We start from the raw sequence: 24,572 nt of genomic DNA, 5'->3' as shown, positions 1-24,572 counted from the left end.
GTTTTAAAATGTAGCTAGTTGTGTTAGTAGCTAAAATTTTATTTGCTTTAAATCTTACTGTTGCTAGTATTGAAAGAAACTAGTGATTATTGTGTAAATTTTAGTGATTGAAATTTTAATTGATATAAATGCAATTATAACAGAAGTTTTGTTGTGGTATCTGTTAATTTTTGAACAGTTCAATCAACCAAACCAAGCGCAATAATAAATATTCAAAGTAACCTTTGTGACCCCAGATGTAATGAATTCATTTACTGCATTATACAACATGTAGCAAGAATAAAACAACCTTATCATTTATCCTGTTAGCCATCAAAGCTTTAAGCATTTCTAATGTTGCTATGATACTGATTATGAACACTATAAATACTGTTGTATCGTATCCATTACAAAAGAGATTATAGAGTTTGTAACCAGCCTTTATAATCTTGAGCTTAGCTCGTCTTATGAAATATGCAAAATAGTTGGCCTGTGGCTCTTTCTAGCAGATAATGTTTTTTTATAATTCCTTATGTGTTTTTATGTCTTTCTTCAAAGTTAATGAACCATGTACAGTTTCTGATGCTATTGTCAATTATTGTCTTTTAATGAAAGCCAACATACTGTAAGTCTCATCCACTTCAAAAAGACAAATGGAACAATACACTATTGTTATACGTTAAGTAATCAACACTTTTAATTTTGGACGGCATAATCTAAAAGTATGTAGGGTCGGACAGAGAAATCAAATTACGTTATTTTTACTATACATAGTAAGATCTTGGTTTCAATAGGTAGCTTGCTACTATTTTATAAAATCAAAAATTACAACATTATGGTGAGTTTAATGGTTTGTTAAATTAGAAGCTACCATATTATTAAATCAACAAGCCTTGTTCGTAAATCCTTGATTTTAATAGCAATATTGTCTAGACAGCTGTAAGTCAGAATAGTAAATATTTACTTCTTGTCAATTCTAAAACTTATAAAGTTTGTATTAGTTTGGCTATTTTATATCTAATATTTGTTTTTTAATGAGGCATACCAATAGTTTGAAGTTTTCTACAGGAAAAAGCTCAACTTAAATTTGTGTTTTGGAATGAATATCTCTACGTTGCTTGTATTGTATTTAGTAACCAAATGCACGAGACTTTACTTGTTGGACTGAACCTGCATGTATAATTTATTTAAACTAATATTATAAATAGTTGTTGTTTAAGTTTACTTAACGATGATAAGTATTTTCTTTGAGTTACAGCTTTTGCAGTAAGAAAAAATTTTTACTAAATTGGATACGACCAGTGTACTCGAGAATGATTGCACCAACAATGTTGTACATGTTTCAATAAAACTTCTTGCTTCCTTGAAAAAGCTATAATTTGTAAAATAATACTATAAACCTGGGAAATTTAGTGCTGTATTGAAAATTTTCATTATAGTGTCATTAGTTTTCCTGCAATTGAAAAATTTTAGTCCATTTCCCAAAACATTATAGATTCCTTCTCACTATAAATTATTAAGTTTACTTATTTATCACCACTTTAATGATATCTATCCTTATCTAGATGCAGTTTATAATTGTAGAAATTGTTTTGGATGTAAATATTCATGTTTGTGATGTGTGTGTGTATAAAAATATATTCACAAAAATATCGGAAAGTACAAGGAACTTAATATTTTCTCAAAATCCAATTTTCTAATGCAAAAGTGAAAATGTAATAAATTTAATTATTTTTGCAGAATGTATAAAATAATGCTCTGCTGAATGTTATAACAAAATTTATATTTATTTTATCTGCAGCAACTTTCCCTAAACAGCATTTATCTATGTCGCCATCCAGTTTTATTTCGACATGGAAACCAACAAATTCAGGAAATCCCAATGATTTCCCTAATGATGCAAAAAGTCATCAAGTGGCTGGTAGTATAGTAAATGGAAGTACCCATCAACAAATTCAGAATCCTATACAAAATAAAACAAATTCTGAAATATCTTCTATTTCTCTTAATAATGGAAAAAATGTTGATCCTACTCCTCTAAGACTTTCAGAAAGCACAATAATTAATAGTGTGCCAGAGAATTTGCAACCTGTTGATGAAATGGGCAAGAAAATTGTTAGTAGTCAACAATATCCTAGTAAATTTCCAAATGAACAGGATCCTTATGTTGGAGGAGGGTATATAAGAAACAATGGAATATCGGAGAATTCACAACCTGTTGATGAAATGGGCAAGAAAATGGTCAGTAGTCAACAATATCCTAGTAAATTTCCAAATGAACAGGATCCTAATGCTGGAGGAGGGTATATAAGAAACAGTGGAATATGGAGAATTCACAACCTGTTGATGAAATGGGCAAGAAAATGGTTAGTAGTCAACAAGATCCTAGTAAATTTTCAAATGAACAGGATCCTAATGTTGGAGGAGGGTATATAAGGAACAGTGGAATATCGGAGAATTCACAACCTGTTGATGAAATGGGCAAGAAAATGGTCAGTAGTCAACAATATCCTAGTAAATTTCCAAATGAACAGGATCCTAATGTTGGAGGAGGGTATATAAGAAACAGTGGAATATCGGAGAATTCACAACCTGTTGATGAAATGGGCAAGAAAATGGTTAGTAGTCAACAAGATCCTAGTAAATTTACAAATGAACAAGATCCTAATGTTGGAGGAGGGTATATAAGAAACAGTGGAATATCGGAGAATTCACAACCTGTTGATGAAAGTGGCAAGAAACAATTGGATCAAGACACCCAAGTTGGATTAGTTCCTCATGATGTTAACGAAGAAGGTAAAACTGAGCATACAGTATTTTAATGCAGTTAAATAAAATAGAAGTTTAAAAAAAAATTGAAAGATTATATGTGAGGTCACACTGTAAAATACCTTTACACTTTTTTATTTTATTTAGCATTTTAAATAACTTTTTTATCATATTTCTCTGAAAATGGTGGAATTTTACACAGTTTTAACAATTGAGACCTAATAATACATGAATAAAATAGAAAAAACAAGGTTGAAAGATTTTTAAAGGTTTATTTTCAGCATATTTTTAGGTAAATGTATTGTGTATGCACTTGAGAAATTGTAATGGCTTACAAACTGCACTCTCTAAACTTCTGCATTAGTAATGTTAGTATGCTGTACAAGTCAATACTGTAAAGAAGCTTATTCTGAAATGGAAATATTTAGAGATAAATTTAATGTTTTTTGAAGCTAATAAACCTTAACAAACATGAACTTCTCACTAGATTGTTAACATCATGGGTGATCATATGATTTATAACTAAGTTGATTCATTGGTGTATATGTTTGCAGTGATATTTATAGTAGGCAAAGAGACAAAAATAGAGTACTGTATCAAAACCAACTGCAGTAGAATCTCCTTGTGTGTTTGGAGGGACAAGTGTAACTTTACATGTGGCTGTATGTGTCACCAATATGTTGTTGCAAGTATGTGTACCTGTACTGAGTTAAACTAGCTGTTGACTATTGTTTTTCTTCAATCTCAAATATTCATTTAACTGCATCACCTTAAGCAATAAAAAGTATAGGTGAAGTCTTCATTTTTAGATTTCACTGTAGAAAACAAAAAGTTAATAAACCTGCCCACAGTGGTCTGTTCTAAAGACTAAACAGACTATTGGCAGATTTTATGCCAGGTTTTTAAAATTTATAATGGACATTATTGTATATTTAATGGCATCTTGAACACCATTCAGTATCATATTAGACACCTAAGAGAGTATTTTTGATTTATCACTAATGAAGTTTACATTAATGGAGTGCAAAAAAAAAATCTGTAAATGAGGTGGATAGTCATTTGAGGTTGTGTGTGTGTGTGTGTGTGTGTGTGTATATATGTATGTGTGTGTGTGTGTGTGTGTGTGTGTGTGTGTATGTATACAAAAAAAAAAAGAAAATCTTGGTTCAACAAACTTAATAAGCGAAGGACAAAAGCCCCCAAAACAGATGGTTTTGTGGGATTGTTAAATTATCTACTTGATAATACAGCAAGTTACCTGCATGTAGAATTATGGTGAATGCAGGCAAAAATGTTTTATATGAATGTCATCAGATTCAGTTTCAGATATATTGTTACTGTTATATACTGCTAAAAATCTCCATGACGGCTTAAATATTGAAATACTACGTGTTAGAGGGGGGGGGATGTATAATAATAATAATAATTATTATTATTATTATTTGTTTCAAGTTTTCTAACACAGTATTTCAATACTAATTTGTTGTAGACAGTTTTATCAGTAAATGGGGTGTCCATATATCTTGTAAATAAAATGTAGTGACAAAAATATCGTACCTGTACTCACCATAATTCCAGATGGAGGCAGCTTTTTGTATTACTGCCAGTTGTATTTCTTTGAAAGCATCTGTTTTAGAATTTTGTCCAAAAAAAAACAGACAAATTTTTTATGATATATCCAACTTTAGTTATGGCAACTGCACCAACATTGTCTTATGGTGATGCAGTACATAAGCTAATAATAATAAAAACTATATGAAGTTTTATTTGGAATGTATTTCTGCTGCATACTTAATAATAAATATAAGGATTTAAGGGTAATTGGAGGTAAAATTTTTTCTCCAGGGAGAAACATTTCTCAGCTGGGGATATATGGTTACCCTAGCTTTAGATACGTCTGAGAATGATCAAAGACCAGAGAGAGAAACAAAACAATGGAAACACCATATATAAAACTAATGTGCATAAAACATATAAATAGTTAAACTACAGAACTTTTTAAATTCTTTGGTATAACAGAACTTCCAGAAGAAGCAAGAACAATAACCTGCATTGTAAAACAAGCTGTATCTCTCTATTCAGTACAATTGTTCTGTTATAGACTTGTAAAGTGAAAACCAGAGGGAATCTTCAATACCTGCAGTACTTGAAATTCATTTATGCAGGATTAAAGTAAATTAATCTGAGACCTTTATTCCTTTTTATTAGCTATATTTTTGTGCACCAGCAATACCGAGCATGGGGCGCACATATACAAGATTCATTTTATTACTCATCAGGATCACTACCAGCCTACCCTCATATTAAAATTCTTTTAGGCAAGATTAGAGTAAATTAATCTATGAGACCTTGGGCATGATCAAATACATCAATCAAAGGCATTTGACCTCCCAAGTTCAAAACTGTAATTAGTTCTCAAATCAATCAAGAGATAACTGACCTACGAGCTAAAAGTTTGTACTTGAAAAAAAAATTGGAGCCATTCTATGAGGTGCTATACTGCAGATAAAAAAAAATACTGGATGTATTTTTTTTTAATATTTACTGTGAGTAATAATGAGAATAACTTAAACAATATTTTTGCACAAAGTGATAATGTACCATCTTAGTATCATAATAATCATATTCAATGTCTTTGCTTGGACTAGGCTTTAGCAGAAAAACAGCTGGGTATTCTATTGCCCATTTTTATTAGGCCTAAATTATGCTATAAAGTGAGTACTGCTGACAGTTTTTGACATTTTCTCATATATTCAGTACATTTCAAGGCAATTTGTGTTTGATAAAAATTTAATAGTGGTTAGTTAAAAGGCTTTTAATTGGTATTCAGTTGCTTAGTTTGCCAGTGCTACTGAAAAGCCAGATGTTAAGATAAAGTTGGGATGTAAATAGTGCTACTTTGACTGTTGTGCATGTCAAACGTATTTTCAGTTGGAAATAAGTTTAATCAGTTCTACTGGAATACAATTTTGATTAATTCTTAACAATAATTTGTTGTTGTTGTTGTTGTTTTTTTAAACTTACTCCAGCAGTACCGAGACTTAAAGCAAAAAAATGTTCAACAGTAGTGGTGACATTGGGTTTGAAACATGATTTGTACTACTTAAAAGCATGATTGTAGGTTTCATATCAACTCATGCTAATTATTTACTATCATCCCCATTATCATATCAAGATTCTGATATGAAGAATATGAATGTTCAAAAGACAATTCTACAATTGAAGTAGGCCATGCAGTTTTTATTAGTATTATTTTTGTTTTGTAGTATGTAAACAAATTGGCAATGAAAATTGTTTTTACAGCACTTAAGAAATTATAATTTTGGTAGCTATTAGCTCATGCTTACTTTGTGTCCAGAAGAAAATTATAATGCTGTGTTTTACAGATGAACAATGGGACTTCACAGAAAAAGATGCAGATGATGAGGATGATGATTTGTTATATGTGGATGGTGTGTAAATGTTCAATCTTTAAAAATTGCCATATAATTCAAACACACTTCAATCATTTTATGCCTTGTTTTCAATAACTTGCATGTTCATTTATGTCTACGGTACGAAGCAACTTGATAATGTGCAACACTCTTCTTGAAGGCATAGTTGTTTAAAATGAATTGCTGTGTATTTACATAGACTCCAGTCATGGCTTATGCTTTTGCCTGCACTTCTGTGTAGATTAGGGAGCATGGAATTCCTCCTTTATTTTTTATCTTTTTTTTTTGGCTTATAACATGCATCCTACACTAATAACAAGAGATCTACAGAATAAGCATGTGGATCCATGTTTCTCAAACTTTTGTTTGCAGTAATTTACACCTAATCTTCTATAGATTCATCAGTAGAATAGTTGATGCTAAATAATTAATTTCATGTTTACTCTATTCTTGTATATAATATTTAGTTATCAGAATTTTTTTTATTTAAAATAAAGGAATGCAGTTTTATTTATCATTGAAGTTTAAATACTTTACAGAAAGTGTTGTAGTTAAGGAAATTAGGAGAGTCAATGATATATGCAGGAGATAAATTAAAAGTAACCGTGAATAACTATGTGCATTATATTTTATTTGACTGGACAATTTTTAGTTTTTTATTTTGATTGAATAATTTATGTGTAGTGGATCCAGTTTTTGTAAATTTGTTTTTTTCTATTTTTCATGTAGAACAAATCAATAAAATTTTGATTAGTTTTCATTAATGTTTTTGTTTTTAATTTCATTTTACTATGTTTTATTATACTGAAAGCATTTCTAAAATACTCCTAATAATACTAGCATTTGTATTACACATTTTCAGGTAAACTATCAAATGAAAACCAGAATGTGCCTCATAAGGCAAACTCTGGCAACCCTACCTATCCTAAAATGGTTGAACCTTTCCCAGAAGCAGAAGACACTCATTTCCTAGCTTATTTTTTGACAGCAGTTGTTCTCTGTGTTATTGCCTACCTAGTTTTTCATAACAAGCGAAAGGTAAAACATTTTGCTGATTTTTTTTTTCATTTTCTAATATTGTAATAATTACAAACACGCTAGCTGGAGTTATACAGTAAAACCTCAACATTAAGAGCACCCTTCCGACTGCGTCCAAATGCCCTCTATAGTAAGGTGCCCTTAATATCAAAATGGAGCCATGCAAAAAGCTGTATCCATACTAAATTGCTGAATTTTAAGCCCCCCCCCCCCATTTTGTTTGGTGTGTGCATTTAAAACCATTTTTGTTACATGCATGTAAACAGTGTTTTTGTGTATACTGTAAAACCATTAAACAAATTGAACAAAGAAATGTGTTTCTTTTATATTAATTTATATTTCATAGATATGAAAATACATGTAAATATAAAAAGTTACCATGCATTTGTACATTACACGTACAGGCATACAAAGATATTTGTGCACACAGTTATAAAATCCTATTTACCTTTCAGTAGACTTATTCATCAACCAGTAAATACCCTTTATTCACAAATGCTTAAATTTTAGTTATTTTTATTAAAAGATAGTTTGGAAAACAAAGATTTTGAGTACTTGCAGTGCTAAGAGGAATCGTAAAGTTATTTAATGAAATGTTGAAAATAACTCTAAAAGGTCAGGACATTTGCACTTTAATCTGGCTGCAGCGAACGGGTTAACTGCCTGCTTTATTGAGCACCTGTATGGAGAATGAGATTAATGACATTGCATTTAATCTGGAATATTGAGGTGTTTGTTATTGCAAGATTTATTTTGGTTACAGATGGTAGAAAAATAAGAGACTGAAAAGGCCTGCCTTTAATGGTGGGGTGTCTGTTGTTTCTAGCTGCCCATTAATTGAGGTTTTACTGTACTTTTTGTTAGAAATTTTATCAAACTGAAATGAATTTAGTTTCTATTGTATGCTACTTGCTAGTGATGATGATGATATAGCTAAAAGAATTTGTCACATCAAGAAAATGTTACAGAAGTTAAGCTGACACATCAGTAATAAATCTGGTGTAAATTTCTTACACTATTCTGTGCTATGGTAAACTTAACATTTTTCTTAAGACCAGGTCATGAGTCACCATAATTTTACCTTTCATAAATTATGTTGTTCAGAATGAAAGCTTACTAGGAATATAATAGTTTTTTATAACTTACACTAATTCTGGTGTATTGGGACATAAGTAAAATTGATTTTAAAAAAAATTGCACTTTACCAGCTTAATGCAGTTGATGCTGTAACATTTTTTTTAAAGCAGTTGCTAGTATAAATGGCATCATAACCATTACTTTATTTGTGGTATCCCAGCATACCTAAAGAGCCTTGGGTATCTGGTAAAAGATATAGCCAACACTGGATATAGTGGGTAAAGTGTGATTGACATATTATTATACAGTCTTTGCTTTCGCTCAGAAGTTATTATTAATAACTTTTTGTACAAAAAATATAATTCCACATACTATTTCTTTCTGGTACAAGGATGTTCCCCATCTTTACAGGTTGTATCTGAATCCAGTTCATTGTCAAAAAGTTTGTGGTAACGGCCTCTCTCTTTCTATTAATTAGAACTGGCAAGAACTAAGCAACGTAATACTCTGTAATTTTAATTTTGTTAGTACCTATGGACCTATTCACAGTATTTTACTGATATCATACGCATTGAAAATACCTGTCAAATATGTCTATTGGTAATGTTTGTAAAATCAAAATTACAGCTCTCTGGAATATAATTATAATTAGGATAACTTCATGGCTCATGAAAATTAATTTTTCAAGTTACAATACTTGAATTATTTTAATCTAAAAAACAATAACTGCATAAAAAAATTATGCAAAACTGTAAATAAAAAATTATCAGAGGACTTGTGGTGTTATTGTATTTCCCATAAAAATTTGTTCAACTATTTATTCTCAGAGTGAACCAACGTTGTACCTGTTTTGAAATTATTCTTTGTTACTGTAAAAGCTGTAACTTGTAATAAAATAATGCTTATAATTAGTGAGTAAACTCAAATGGAACTACTACTTTATTTCTCTAACAGTTAAGCATAGGATGTTTGACATTTTTAGATATAGCCACTGTAGAATCACTATTGACCATGTTATCACAGAAGTGTTACTTAATGTATCAGTGAGGCTGCTTATATCTTGACACTCAAGGCAACATACTGTCAATCATTTTAACATTACTCAAGATTATTCAATACATTAGTATGCTACTGATATTACGTATAAACTGATTAAATGAAAAATGCTAACCGTTTAAAGGCCAATTTCTAATTCTAGAATGTGCTATGTATATAAGTTGAATTAAAAAGTAATTATTTCTTGTATGTAATTTGTATCACTTTCCTCTTGTTTGATCACATATTGTTACTTTTCAATAGTTGTTAGGAAATTTGCACCTTACCTATAGCAGTTGACTTCCCAGAAAAAAAAGACATGCACATATCTAATAGGTGTTATCTGTTTCCTGGTACAAATAGTGAAATAGAGAATCAACACATTTTTCCAATGGATTCAATACTAGGTTCTTCAAATTAAAATAATAGTTTTGGACTTTACATGTTCATATATGTCTAAGGCAATGAATGAAATTTGCAGTGTTTAGATTAACAACAAGGATTACTATGTAGTTTTCACGTGCATGTAATTGTGCATTTTGTTTATGTAATTTAGTTGACCTGATAAATTTACCTAGTGGGTAATTCTGACATATTAATTAATTTTAAAATGAATCATCTTTTGTCTTATCTACTGATGTTTTCATAGGTTCATTTTTAAAAAGAATTCAATGTAATTTTTAGTAATATTTGTTTTTAGTATGAAAAGTCCCATTTTATTAGTTTGTGTGCCACACCATTCCATTCAGTAAGGTTTTTGATAATTTAAAATAAGTTGCTCTGTTCTTTTCTCCAGATTTTGGATTTAATACATCAAAGACAGTACCCTAATGAGCATTCCACTGATCAGGCATGTGAAGTCAAACCATTGATTTAGCCATCCGAGTCTCCTTTTCTTTGCGTATGTTAGCATTAAATTGTTTAGTTGTGTGTGTGCACAAGCATGCTGTGGATTGATAAAATGTGTGGGGACTACACTAGCACTTTGCTTTTCTGTTCTGGCAGTTTGTTTTTTAAAACTACACTTAAAAGGCATAGTTGAGAAATGTTATGTGCAGCTAATTAACAAGAAATTACTGTTATTATTGCATCCTTCAGCCTGCATAACTGTGCACACAAATCACAACATGCTATGAACATCATGAAGATATGTTCTTATTTATTTAACATCTTAATATACCATTTAAGAACAAGGAACTTGTTGGTCCATCTAGGCTGTTCTTTCCACTAAACTAGACCTTATTCAAGCATATGTCAAACTTTTCCTTAAACTATTTTAAGTTTATTGCAACCACCATATCTGAAGGCAACCCATTCCAAAGGTCAACCACCCTGTTAGAAAAAATAAAACTTTATAGTTTGTGTCCCATAGTATTACCATTCTCACCATAAGTATGAAAAAAAGATGTTTTGAAAATATCAATTCATCATTTTCTTTAACACTTTAAACACCTCAATCCGTTTCTTCTTTCTTTCTTTTTTTTTTCTGTAAAAAAAAAAGAGAAAACAATTCAGAAATGTTACCTCTTTGCATAACTGCCTTGAAGCCACAAGCCTTGAATGAAGTTTGTACACCTACATATATTAACATGTACTGTGCTAGCTTATGATGTAATCATCATTTTACTGTAACCCTCCACTGATAAGCACTAACATTTGAATAAAGGCTTAGTCTTTTTTTTTTTCTTCCCTAAGCAGTATTATGTTCAGATATGTTTTCCTTGGGAATTAATGGCATTCTGTACTTACTATTTTACACTTTCATTATAACTATAGTGTGGTGTTTCTTTTAGTTTTCTTTATTATTAAAAGAGATACCAAATTGTAAACATTTTGGTTTAAACTTGGATTAAAATTATTTTCGATTTGATGTTTTCTTTTAATCAAATTTGTAACTTTGGAACACGCATCCCTTTTCTTTTACAGTACTAGTTCACATTGTTTTAACCCAGTATATGGATTTAGATAATTACTCACTGATATCATCGTTAGGCCTATGCATCCTCAACATACACCAGGTTGATATTTATTTTTAAAAAAGTCAGTTTTGTGGATCATCTGTATTATGCATTCACATTTCTGACATTTCCTGAGGTTCTGCCACTTTTCAAAAGGAGTTGCCCATTACTATAATGGCAATTGGAGGCATTCTATTGGTCAGAGGTATTACCACCATTATGCACCAGGTGGTTGGTTCCATTCCTGGACCCAAAATTTCCAACCTTGTATTACTTCAGCTGGACTTGTCCCATCTTTCAGCGAGTTTCACTAATGTTATTTCCATGCCTTTTGTTTCTAATTACATTATCCAGACAAGGATCAGATAAACCCCACCCTTTTTCATCACTGCTTGGAATACACAGTTTTGTCTGTTATTTTTTTTCTCCATTTGTTTTTGTTAAATCTTAGGCTTCATTTTTGCATAAGCCTTTGTCACTTAAGTCTGTTTTTTCAGGTTGGAGATCTCCTTATTTTTCTTTCTCCATTTATACATCCTCGTGTTGTACTTACTGAATTTCTTTGCTATCTGTTCATGCTTCCCCCTTCTTGTAGCTTTACATTATGACCCTGTCAGCTTTACTGGGAGGAAACTTGCACATACCTGTTTTCCACCTTGCCATTGATTTTTTTTTTTCTTCATTCATTGATAAGAAATAAATGTCCCATTTAACTTGTTTCTGGGATGTATTTTGTCAGAATGCCTTACTGTCTGACATTAGCTTCCCTCAAGGACCTCTGTATTGCACCCTTTCTTTGTGATGAGGTTTTTTTGGGAGAGTTTGTAATACTGTGTAATCTTTAGCTGATGCAGCTTGTCAGCAACCAATATTGTTCACTATTGCCTTTTTTTTCGACCAGGGGGGCTTTACCAAGTTTCATATTCTCTACAGCTTCATGGGGGAACCCCCTTTCCTGTTCCTAATCCTCTTGTCACTATCTAGTGTCCCCCTTCTCTGAAGCCTGGCCATTATGTTTCTGGGGAGTAACATGTTTCTAGAACTTTCAGGTCTAGTGGTAGCTTAGCTCTCCCATTTATACACCTGTGGATTCCCTTTGCTGCTGTTTACCGAGTTACTCAGGTGTTTTCTTAGGGGGGTTTTCCTCTCTATTTTCATTCTCCATCTCATCTGGTTATAACATCATGAAACAATTCCTCAAACCTAATTTAGGGTTTAACTCCCACTTTTTTGTCATTTCCCTAAAAATAGTAGGTTGACATCCTGTCCTAGATCTGTCCCACATGAACCAACTTAACTCTGTCCTTGGTTCAAGAGGAATGTTTTTCTCACTCTGTGGTAGATACTCACCAGGGAGGTGCTTGACCCAGCTCAATATCTCGCATTCATTCCCCACCTGCTTTTTGCTTCCTTGTGTTTGTCCACCACAGTGATTGAAAATTCAATTTACAGCTTTTTCCCTTGAGTTAATCAAGGCCCTGTTTGTTTGACACTGGGTTTAGTGGAGTTTTTTTTTCAGTTACATTTCTGAGGCTTGATTTTCCACTAGTCTATGGGCATTTGGCTTTTGCTTGCCATATCCATATATGGAAGTTCTACTAATATCGAAAGTAGAAATAAAATAAAACCACCCTAAAATATTTCTACTAAAAGTTCCTCCCAACCTCCACCATATTATCATATTAATTACATAATTGCTGTTAATAGATGATTAAGGGTGGAGGTTGGGAAGAACTTTTAGTAAAAATATTTTTAGGGTGGTTTATGTGTATTTCATCAGTTTCATTTGGTGGTCTGTAATAAGTTCCAACTAAAAAAGCCTTATTTCCCATATATTCACTAACAAAATCCCAAATAGATTCAATCGCCTAGTACTCCATCCCTCTTAAGTGACCTATTACACTTAACCAAGTTTAAATTATTCCTATTATATCAGAATCTTCCTTTCTGACTAGTGCTCTATAGTCATCTATTTTATTTCTTATACTTCTAGCATTACAATGTTAACAATTTAGTCTACTCTTAAAACTATTTCTGTATCTTGTTCCTACACTACACTTTTCTCTATCTTATTTTTCTGAATTTAATTTATCCTGTTCCTCACCACTGTCCTAGTTTAAAGCTGCCCTTACAACTGAGTTAATAACCCTTGCAAACAAGCCAGCTCCTATCCTACTTAAATGTAAGTCCATTCCAAAAAATTCCTTTTCCCATTGCATTGATCCTACAATTCCAATTAGCTAGTCATACTTATTACCCTGATCTCAGCATTTAGTTCTAGTGAGCAAATTATAATTTAACCGCTAAAATTAAGTCTTAGCAGTATGGTCCTTTTCTTCAACTGCTTTTATTGAGCTTTGGTACTTATCAGTTAGCTTCTCTGACATACCCTTCCTTACACCATTTCTCTATCTATATATATACACACACAAACACATACAACAAAGGCTGCATCACTGCTAACACCTTTTACTATGTTACTTACTCTCTATTGGTTATGTCCTCCACTCCTACCCATTGATAGCATAATCTAATAATTTTTTTAGACTATCCTATTCATGTGCTGTATCACCTTTAACTATAACTTTCTAAAGATTTTCATTTCCATCCCAAACTGTACTTTTGTTTTCCTTTCCTTCCATAGTTACTCACCTGCACAAGCTAAGGGCTGAAATGTGTCACTTAATAGAACCTGCTTATTAAAGATTAAGTCACTTATCCCTTGCATGTAAAAGCTTTTCCTCTTTGAATCCCGCTGTCATTTCCAACATTTTATACTTTCCTTTATTTGTCATCTCTACTTTATTTAGGAGAGCCTCCAATTTCTTCTCCAACCTGCAGTCTCTAAAAACAAATTTAATATCTTCACCACTAGCTTCCTTAAAAGTGTATGCCAGACTTGAGTTAATAAACTGTTAACCTTTACACCTACATTACTCTTAACTATTGTAATCTAGGAATGAACAATCAATACTTAATATAAGTTAGCCTGTTGACAAAACTGTTAAGCCTAACATATGAGAACTAAATACATTGCATCATCTTCACACTAAAGCAATTAACCCTGCATTAGTCTTCTGTAAAAATTTTCCATATTCATTCTTCTGGGGTCTGAGCAGGCCCAGTCATAAAAATATTTAAATAATAATAAGCTATTGTTTTGGAAACAAAAAAAAAACATAACACTCAAAATCTTTACCTTTATTAATCAATAAATATGTTACAACTTGTTTCTTTTTTTACCACCTATAAATATGAAAATGACAGCTAGTCTACATATGATATTTATGTAGTAAAACAATTTATTGAATCTGGCTTATTGACAAGTTGAATTACATATTAAATACTATTCACCAGCCATTATCCTAAATCATGTATAGTTAAAATACATGGATTGTTTAAAAAGGGACATTATTCATATTCACAAATATTGAACATAATAATTTCTTTCCTCTAAATTTGTATAAGTAGTGAGATCAGAAATAAAACCTAAGTAGAATTAGGTTGTTTTTAAATTGCTTGCTTTGTACGTTTGACTCTTGGGGATTCTACCCTATTGGATGTACATAGCATATTTAAAAGTGGAGCCAAAAGAGAGTAATATGTTCTTACATTGATGGAACATCTAAGATCTTAAACTTTCAGAAAATAAAATAGGGTTTGAAGACACTTTATCCTCAGGGTCTCGTATTTTAGATCAGACACACAGAAGATGAAGGATTTGAAGTGTTCACATTGTAGAGTAGGTGCAATACACCTGTTAATTACTATAGTGCTTGCAAATGATGATTATTCGTGTTTATTGAAATATAATCATGAAATACAATCTGTGAAATTATCAAAAGGCACAAAAAAATCTTTAAAAAGTGAAATTATTATATCAAAAACCTGAAAATGTTTAATATGAATGGAAAGCTTTTTTTGCCTTATTGCATCAATAGCTTTTAATTTATTTTTTCTTCTTCTTCTGGAAATTCAACATATGTTAACATAACTTGCACTTGTTTTAGGTTTTAAGAATTTTGAGTCGTCATCATCTCCCAAACACACTACTAAAGAAATTTGGTCTTCTATGTATTACAAAAAAGAATTGCACTGCAAGTTTTTACACTAGCGTAAGTATTAAGAAAGCTAAGCACCAGTAGGCATTTTGTTCTCAAAATCTTTGATAAGCATAGCATTTATTTTTTTCAAATTCATGTTATGAAGTTTTAATAATTGATTAATTTATATCATGTGTAATTCTGTTTTCTATTTTAGATCATAGCTTTAATCATTGAGGGAAGACACGAGAGGAAACGAAGAGCAGAAGGGCATGGTTACAGGAAATTAAATTCTGAAATGAGTGATGATAGCACTGGCAAAACAAAGCAAATATCCTTCTAGCTTAATATGCAATAAAATTTAAATCTTATCCTGCATTCCTGTTCTAGTTGTAATAACACGTATATATATAGGTTTAAATATTTATAGTGTTATACTTCAGTTGTGGTTTGAAAGCTTTTTGACACTTCTGGTAATGTTTTGTGTTCTTAGTAATTATTATTAAGTTGTTCTAAAAATATTGTTGTGATTCAGTTTCTCACTAATAATTTGTCCCACTTTAAAAACTTTTCTCACACACCTAATTGTTTTTCATGTTACTTTCACTGTGCTGAAGCAAGGTCGTGGTAAAGATTTATCTTGTCATTAAAATGAAGTAATCTTAATTCTGTGGATTAATGAAAAATAATCAGTCTTCAATACAGGTGTTTAAGTAGTAGTGCCAGTACTGAAACTTAGTACCTGGTGTATAGTGTTTGTGATCTTTATAATCCTAACATAAATTCTGCTTTTGAGGATGTTCTTGATTTTGTAAGATAGATAGTAGAAATAGTAAGTGAATATAATTGTACTCCTGCAGCAGTGTTGAACTTCAAATGTAGTGTGTTGCTCTTATCAATAATAATTTGTAATCATTTCCTGTAATGTTATTAGTATGTGTAGGATTTAAAACTGACCATAGGCTATACTGAATCAAAGACTGCTAGTAAATTTTTACCTCTTGATTTTGAGATTGTAATAGTGCACCACTCAACACTGTTCTTTCAGTTTTAATTTGGACTTGCACTGCTGTACGGTTTATTTTGTTCTATTGTTAATAAATATTCTGTAAAGAAGTACATTGTTACATGAGTAACATATTCTGAAAATGTCTTTTAATTAATTACTTTCAAAACACTCTAACCTATAATAATTACATGGTGTTTGTGAAAAACTTGACTTATTTAATATTCAGCATTGGAACACTTTTTTTTTTTTTAAACTAGAAATTAATGGCATTTTACACAGTGCTAATTCAACATGTATATTGATCAACTATTCATTTCACTCAACATTACTGCTTTGGTGACATTTTGTGGTAGATGGGAGTAAAAACCAGCTATAAAATAGAGGGATACTGAAAAAGTTGTAGATATTCATTGTAGAGGTATGCAAGTACAATATACAAACTGTGTATGATGAACAAAAGTATTTTTAGTCTCCACACAAATATCACCGTGCACTCCCACTGACGTGAAACAGCAACATAATTCTCATAGACAGCTCTAAACTATAAAAAAATTTGAATATTTTTTTTTTTAAGTTCCCAGTGTTGTGTAGTATCTAAAAATCATGTACTACTCCCATTCAAATAAGTCATGTTGTAATAATGTTCTATGACAAATTATTTCGGGTATTGCATCTGCACGTTTTACTGATCTCCGATTGGTACTTCTTCCTCTATCTGTAGTGTTTCATCACCATTGCAGGAATGCTATAAACTATATCTATGTTTTCATTTGTTGAGATTATCAGGTTATTTAGCTCTTACCAGGATATGTTGTAGACTTTTGAAAGATTTGATACAAACTGATCTTTGGAAATTAGATTAGTTGCAAAAGGGAGGGAGATGGAGCCTGAAATATTTATCTTGAAATCAAGGAAATAGCAGAAAAGTTCCATAGAATGCTCTTAAGAAAATCCTCTTGTTAATTGTTTAAATCACATGAACATAGGTAAATCTGTATGCAAAGAAAGAGTTCAAGCTTCCATAAATGTGCTAGAAAATATTCTTGTGAATTGTATGACAACCGTATGTTTTTTTTTTTATACTGTGAACAATATTCCTGCTATAGACACACACACACACACACACACACACACACACAGTTTGGTTGTGTACCAATAACTCAATGACATCAGAGTTGGTTCCTTTATCATCTTTCACATAAAATATTGTGGAAATCTAGTTCATACAATTTGAAAATGAAGTTCTGTACATTAATACAGCTACTTTTCTTTCCACAAAAGAATATATACGAAACAGCAACACAAAAGTACAGAATTTTATTTTGAGGTTTCTGATCACAAAATAGTGTTTGGCATAACTATCAATGAACTATATGACACACAATTTAATTAAAGACTTCAGCTTTGGATGAAAAGTTAAAAATGTAAAATAAGATTTTGAGATTACTCTCCTACTTGAAAAGGCAAACACTGTGTACACAATAAATTTAATTTATGATGACATCTTAATGCTAAATATTCATAAGTTTCTTTCCTCAGGAGCTTTGTAGGGATAGTCAATGTACTCAAAGATGTCCCTTTCACTAGTAATGGGAAGTGCTTCTCCTGCAACTCCTGTAAACAAATCAGAATGTTCTTGTATCATCTTGGATAAAGAACTTAAATGATCCTCAAAGTTTTTTTTATTTGTTAAAATTTGTTCGAATTTGAATTGTTTCCACCTAGGAAGTTTATCTGTTACTGGACTTACCCTATAAAAATGTTTTGAAAAATCTTTCTTGCATATATCAATTTATAATCCATTTGTAACCCCTACCACAAAACCAAAGAGGAAGAAGAAAATGTAAACAATATTTTAGTTTTAACCAAGAAAACTAACTACCTTGCAATGTCATTATAAAATCTAAGCTGTTAATTGCAATTTATCATTATTGGGTGTTTTGTCCTCTCTTCTTTTTTTTTCCATATGTTACACATCATTTAAGTGAACAATATTTTACTTAATATTTACATTTGAACTTTGTGCTTTTTACCTAGTGATGTTTAGTAGCCATTCTCTTTCTTTAAGATACATTTCACTCAAAACTTGAAAAATTGATGTTTAATGAATAACTAAAGAAATGAGGAGCTTAATTCTCTCTGTTTTAAATATGAAACTTGTGATGTGAAATAACTCATTCATGTTGCATTCAGTTTTATAATACATAAAGTTTGAGTCAGTTCTACTGGCATTTGAAGGGCTGTAATTAGTCCAAAATCTCTGATAAAGTAAAATTATTATTTTTCCAAACTTACTGGTGCTTCCCAAAGGCCGTAGCGTATATTCATTCAGTGTAAATCCTTTCTCCAGAGCATGCGTTCTCATCATTTTATTAAATGTGTCACTTCCCGTGAAGTACAAGACTCCAGTGAAGAATTGGTCATGTGGAATAAGTCTAGTGAAAGGGTAACAAACATTAGCTGTTTATTTTCTTGATTTCTTCCTTCTCACAGTGAAAATACTTAAAGTGCATGATACTTAAAATAAATAGTATGTAGTTTCAATTTAAAAAAAAACAAACACGTTATATGATTTAGTATTTCTATAAATTATCTTGTAAGACACCGTTTTGAAAAAATACTAAAATGACTTCCTTTAGCATGATTTTGTAATTTCTATTATCATCAACATATTTAATTTGATACTTCACTCCTGTCAATTGTTGTACTCACAACTCCTGACTAAAAGTTTTGAGAAAAACTACAGAAACTGACAAATTTATAATTGACCAGACTAGGTAACAATACTCTTGATCAAGATCAAATTATATCATACTATCAGAAACCTACAAAACATCTGCAGTCAAATTAGTATCTTTATTGCAAAAGTACTTCTATAATAATACAAAAGAATTTAATTGCAGAAATGTCTACTGAAGCATATTTGCACATGAATTTTCCTCTTGAGTATCAACTGTACTAAAAGTTTGATAGTCTGCATGTTTGCCGAGATTATTTGCTCAAAATAACACAAAGTGATAAAAGAATCAGTAAGTGTCTCACCTGATGTCAAGTCTTCTGTGTAGGACTGATTTACTGTTTTTCCCTGTCTTCTGATGACATACACCCTTAAAATACAAAGATGTTATCACCACTTAAAATTCCACTCTACAACATCTGACTAGTTAAAATAAGATGTTGAAACAATCGCACCTCTCTTATGGCTTGGTATAGACCAAACCACTAGGTAGTGATATACATATATGAACTGAAGTAGTAGTATATAAGAAACCTGTGTCAGAGTAACGGTATTTAATACAAGAGGCCATAAAGGATAGAAAAATATGTAGTTTTAGACACCTACAAATATTTTCATTCTTGAAGACAGTTTGAGGCTATTCAATGTTAGAACCCAGTTTCTGTTGTTCTTTTTTCAGATTTGAAGAAGATGAATTGTGGTGTGAAAGCATATAAGCTAACATTAAGAAAGAAAACTTGTACCATTACTAGTTGAGACCTACTGTTTTCAGCATTAATATTTATCAGCCCAACTAAGTTGATAACAGATTGTTACCCAGTAGTGCATTTTATACATGTTTAAATATTTCAATTCAGCCTGTGAGATATGAAGAAAATTTGAGTAACAAAATTATCTGGAAACCAAACAGCCTCAAACACTTTTTTGGCAAGAAAGAGCATAAAAGTGTGTATACATATTTAATGATTCCACCTAGTCATTTTTCACAAATAAAGCTTGACTAAGTAACAATTTCTATCACTGACCAAGCATGTTTGATGAGAAACAACACTGCTCAAAAACTATATTTCTGTGGTATTCTCAGGATAAACTGATTTCCACAAAAAAGTATTAGGTAGGTCAATTTTAGGGAGGATGGATAAATCATGAAGTGATACTGTGACTGAGTGTTATAGATAAGAAATAGATACTGGACATGATGTTCAACACAAAATAAGAACAATATTTATAAAAACACAGTGTATGTACTTGCAGTGGACTTCTGAAGTGATCAATTGATGTTCTTCCCTCAAGATGTCTTCCCACTTAAATCCTGTGTAATTTTTGTACTTCAAATGTTTCTTACTTAACATGAAATGTTGGATTTACCCATTGTAACTAGTGCTACCTATGAAACTGGTCATTCTCATTCAACAAAAGGAAGGACATAGCCTCAAAATATTACCAGTTTTACCACTAAAGGGCATTGCTGTCAATTACATATTGGCACAATGTACAGCAATATCCCTCCACGGTCAGAACAGATGCAATCTACAAGGAATCACAAAGGCAGCTAGAATGAAATGAAATTAACAAAAACTTCACAGATTCAGAATAAATGAAAACGTTTGAAAGTAGAAAATGTATGATTGGCCTGCAATACTACATTATAAGTTTTGTTACCAAATTTGATTTCTTAACACATGAATGCCAAGTTAGTAGTCTCATGAATAAATAGTTGGCCACACTTACACAAAACCTATGGAAGTGAGATTCTCAGCTTTGGTTTACATTAAGATTATAATTTGTTAAATTTCAATTTTGAGCACTCTATTGCTACAATTAACATGGTTTGCAAAGTTTCAGGCAAATCCTTTATTCTAAAAATATGTTATGAACAACAAGATCCTACATTTTAATTTCAGAGGTAAGAAAATTAACATTATAAAACTATTTTCAATATTTATATTTCTCCTTTAAAGTTTTCATTAATGCAATATTGTAAGTACATCTTTGTTCTTTTTTTGTTTCAATTTACGAGTGATGAAATTAATGTATAACGTAACTGAGCTAAGTTTGAAACTGTTTTAATTTGATAAATATAATTTATCAGCTTCTAAATATTTTCTGAAAAATACCTTGATTCAGAGGTTCAAAGGACAATTGTTCTTAATAGACTCCTTGCTGTATTGTAGGTAAACTATAATATACTGAAAAGTTTCGGATTTTAATTTTTAACCTTTTGTGACTATGCATCATCCCAATTTCTATTAAGTTTTATACAGAGCAAAGTTTACTATAGTTCTGAATTTACAAAGTGTAACTTCAAGAAATTTGGTAGACTTTTATTAAACATTACAAAATGTGTTGTACAAAAAAAAAAAATCAGAATTTTCAATAAAAGTATTTTTACTAAATATTTGTCTGAATTTACCGAGTCCAACTAGTATGAGTGCTAAGTGATTTTCATGTTAAGACCTTTTTTATCTTATAGATTTCATATTTCAATTGCATAGCTTCTAGTACATACTAAATGAATATCAAAAATTTATTTTTGTAAACCTTTAATCTTTTGTCCTATTTTCCTTAACAATCACTGTACTAAAATCATCCATAGTAAAAGTTGAAAAATATTAAATAAAATCAAAAATGCTTTTGTGTTTTCTAGAACAAAAAAAAAGACTCAGGTTCTAAACAATTTACATCTATTTCCATCAAATCTTATTGTTTTATTGCTCTTTGAACTATGTCTAATTAATCTAACAAAGCCATAAATCACAAGGAGAGATGTTAGTCCAAGTTATGATAAACTAAGTATTGAGTTATGTTGATTCATCACAAGCTGCTTGTCACTGCTCATCACACATGTATTTATCAAGATGAAATTTTCATTGGATTTTGATTGTTTTTCATTTAAGTTTTCTTACTTAACCTAATAATTTTCAAATTCTTACACTTTAGTTAGTTTTGTTAAAAAGTATAGATAAGAAACAAGAATTTTACCACTTACTATCACTTATAGGCCTATTTGTACTCAAGAACATACTTAAATAGGACTACTTGTTTCACACTATATTGGTTGTCCAAAAATAATATTCATGTAGCTTTGAAATGTAGAATGTAATAAATACATCAAATACTACTTTAAAATGTCTAAAAACTATTATAATTTACCTGGTTCTCTATATTACCCATAAAAAGGTTAACATTTTTAAACTCCTCAGTATTGTCTTCTATCGAAGCCCGTCAAGTTCCCACTGTGAATTGTCAGCTTTCACACATCCCCCCAAAAACAGATTACTGTATGTTTTATGTAGTGTAGAAGTGCTCTTTCTGTTTTTTACAGACATATCTAATAGCAATATCAGAGAAAGAATCGAAGATATTACTTCATAGTCTGAGGATATAGGAGGGGCACGTCAATTTGAGTTGAACAAATATAATGATACCTCAGTAAATCAGGAAGAGTTTGAAAAGTTAACATTTTTCTAAACTGAAAATGTATTTCTGATAGATACCTCCTCTCACAAAATAGCTTTTCTTGATTAGTACTGCCCTCTATTGGAACAAATTTTCAATGCTTGCCTCTAGCTTTCCACCTCCCATTTCTGCATATCCACATGTAAATGATTATGCAGCAGCTCTCCACCAATAGGAGCACAACACAACCACTAAAGTAACTAGTGCCCTCTCCACAGTTGCACTTGTTAGTCACTTCGAGATTGGTCACAAGACCTACACCACGTATCACCAGAAGTGGGGAGTCTAGGTGGGAAATGTGAGCGGAGGTAAGTATCTACCAGAAATACACTTTCAGTTTAGGAAAACGTTAACTCCCAATATAATGTTTTACCTCCTTTTACAAAATATCTAGAATCCCACACTGAACTGGTGGAGGTCTAGTGAAAAAATGATCCCCCTTTAGGAAGTGCCCAGAGAGACCACAAGGTGTGGAACCAAAAAAATAATAATAATCACACCACAGCAGGAGACCATACCACATCTGATCCAGGTATACTCTTTGCTCTTTTATGACTGTGTTGTAAACATAAAAGTTGGAAAACCATGAAGGAATCCAATATACGTATTACCTATTAATGGGACCCCTGGGTGTCAAGCTGCTAGAGTGTGACAGACCGTAGTGGTAGTTCAACTTTATCCAACACCTGGCAGCATCTGGAATTGTACATCAGTTCTTCAAAATGCAGAGGATCACCTACCTTGAAACGGGAATTGGTAGGGAAGACTAAAAAATCCGTCTCCATTTACGTGCATTTCAACCCAACCAACACGTGATCCACCGGGAACCAAAATCCATCAGATAGTAGGAAGGTGGAAAGCCCCAGTGGGATTACATCTCTGGTCCAAAACCTGGCAGCATTGGGTTTCTTCCAGTCCACAATAAGAGGAAGATACCTGACTGTACACAAGTGGAAATACATGTGCTGCATCCAGCTACAACCAACACCAGATCTGCCGGGAACCAATATCTAGCAGACAACAGGATGAGGGACTTCAAACCTGGGGTACATCTCCAGTCCAAAACCTGGTGGCACTAGGCATTTTTCATGCAGTCCACAGTAGGAGGAGGGATACTGGCCAGTACATGAGGACTTACTTAGCTGGACAATCTCCAACCAATACCTGACCCCCCAGGCACCACATCTGGAGGATGGTAGAAAGGAGGAATGTCATGGTAGGAAAAGGCAATCTGCCATATGTATATTAACCAAATATATATAGAACCAAAACCTGGCAGCATCTGGAATTGTACCTTAGGTTCATGGTAGGAAGTGCTATATGCCATCGATACCCACAGAATGCCACTACCCTACTCTCAACTGATTGATATGATGAATCAATCACTCACGAGGACAGTCCACCACTCCAGTGACTAGGAACTGGTAAGTGGCAAGGACTCTCATACTCCACTAGAAGAAAGGAGGGATAAATGAGTTGGAGAGTCTGGAGGATTGCATTACCAGAGACAGTGCAATGGGTGACCATGATACCTTGTCTTAAAAAGCAGAGCTACCACATCAACAGAGTCAATCAACCAACACCTGGAAGCATCTGGAACCACATATCAGGTCTGTGGTAGGAAGATTCTCAATGCCATGGAGTATCAGAGATGGATAGCAATCCCTGTCTGCTTTACTCGTGAGGACGAACATATTTGTTACGTATTAGAATTTCAAATAGCCTGATATTAAGTTAACTAATAAATTTAAATTTAGTAGTTAAATTGTACTTTGGATTTAGCAGTTAAGTAAAAGCCATTATATAGTCAGTTTATGATATTTGCCAAGAAAATTGATACACACAGCTTTCTTTTTTAACATAAATACGTTTTAATATACATACAAAAATTCAATTTACAATAACAGTTATTGCAAATAGTTATTACAAACAATGATTTATAAACTAAAGTTTCACAGACTTACAAGCAATATACAGTCTTCTTTCTTGTTTGGAAATTCCTTGATATCTTATCGAGGGTTCACGATGTGCGAG

The 24,572-nt window shown here is 31.8% G+C and overlaps 2 protein-coding genes across 5 annotated transcripts in view; one reads left to right on the top strand and one right to left on the bottom strand.

Moving 5' to 3' along the window:
• LOC106460610 (trans-Golgi network integral membrane protein TGN38-like) overlaps positions 1 to 16,476 on the top strand; it is a 29,034-nt gene extending 12,558 nt beyond the window's left edge. For 2 of the 4 annotated variants that reach the window (XM_022387365.1, XM_013920329.2), the window contains exons 3-6: positions 1,781 to 2,775; positions 6,135 to 6,200; positions 7,045 to 7,220; positions 15,551 to 16,476. In XM_022387365.1, the coding sequence (XP_022243073.1) occupies positions 2,304 to 2,775; positions 6,135 to 6,200; positions 7,045 to 7,220; positions 15,551 to 15,676 (840 nt within the window). In that variant the 5' untranslated portion in view covers positions 1,781 to 2,303 and the 3' untranslated portion in view covers positions 15,677 to 16,476. Of the gene's footprint in view, positions 1 to 1,780; positions 2,776 to 6,134; positions 6,201 to 7,044; positions 7,221 to 10,128; positions 10,234 to 15,550 lie in introns of all 4 variants that reach the window. The other 2 variants (XM_022387367.1, XM_013920330.2) reach the window with 2 other exon arrangements.
• Positions 16,477 to 16,902: 426 nt separating this feature from the next.
• LOC106460609 (DNA polymerase beta-like) overlaps positions 16,903 to 24,572 on the bottom strand; it is a 52,354-nt gene continuing 44,684 nt past the window's right edge. The window contains exons 11-13 of the mRNA XM_013920328.2: positions 19,385 to 19,449; positions 18,638 to 18,777; positions 16,903 to 17,956 (exon numbers count right to left, since the gene is read on the bottom strand). Of these exons, the coding sequence (XP_013775782.1) occupies positions 17,862 to 17,956; positions 18,638 to 18,777; positions 19,385 to 19,449 (300 nt within the window). The 3' untranslated portion in view covers positions 16,903 to 17,861. The remainder of the gene's footprint in view (positions 17,957 to 18,637; positions 18,778 to 19,384; positions 19,450 to 24,572) is intronic.

This window comes from Limulus polyphemus, unplaced genomic scaffold, assembly GCF_000517525.1.
Source record: "Limulus polyphemus unplaced genomic scaffold, Limulus_polyphemus-2.1.2 Scaffold803, whole genome shotgun sequence".
Classification (NCBI taxonomy): domain Eukaryota; kingdom Metazoa; phylum Arthropoda; class Merostomata; order Xiphosura; family Limulidae; genus Limulus; species Limulus polyphemus.
This window is presented reverse-complemented; position numbering and strand designations above follow the sequence as displayed.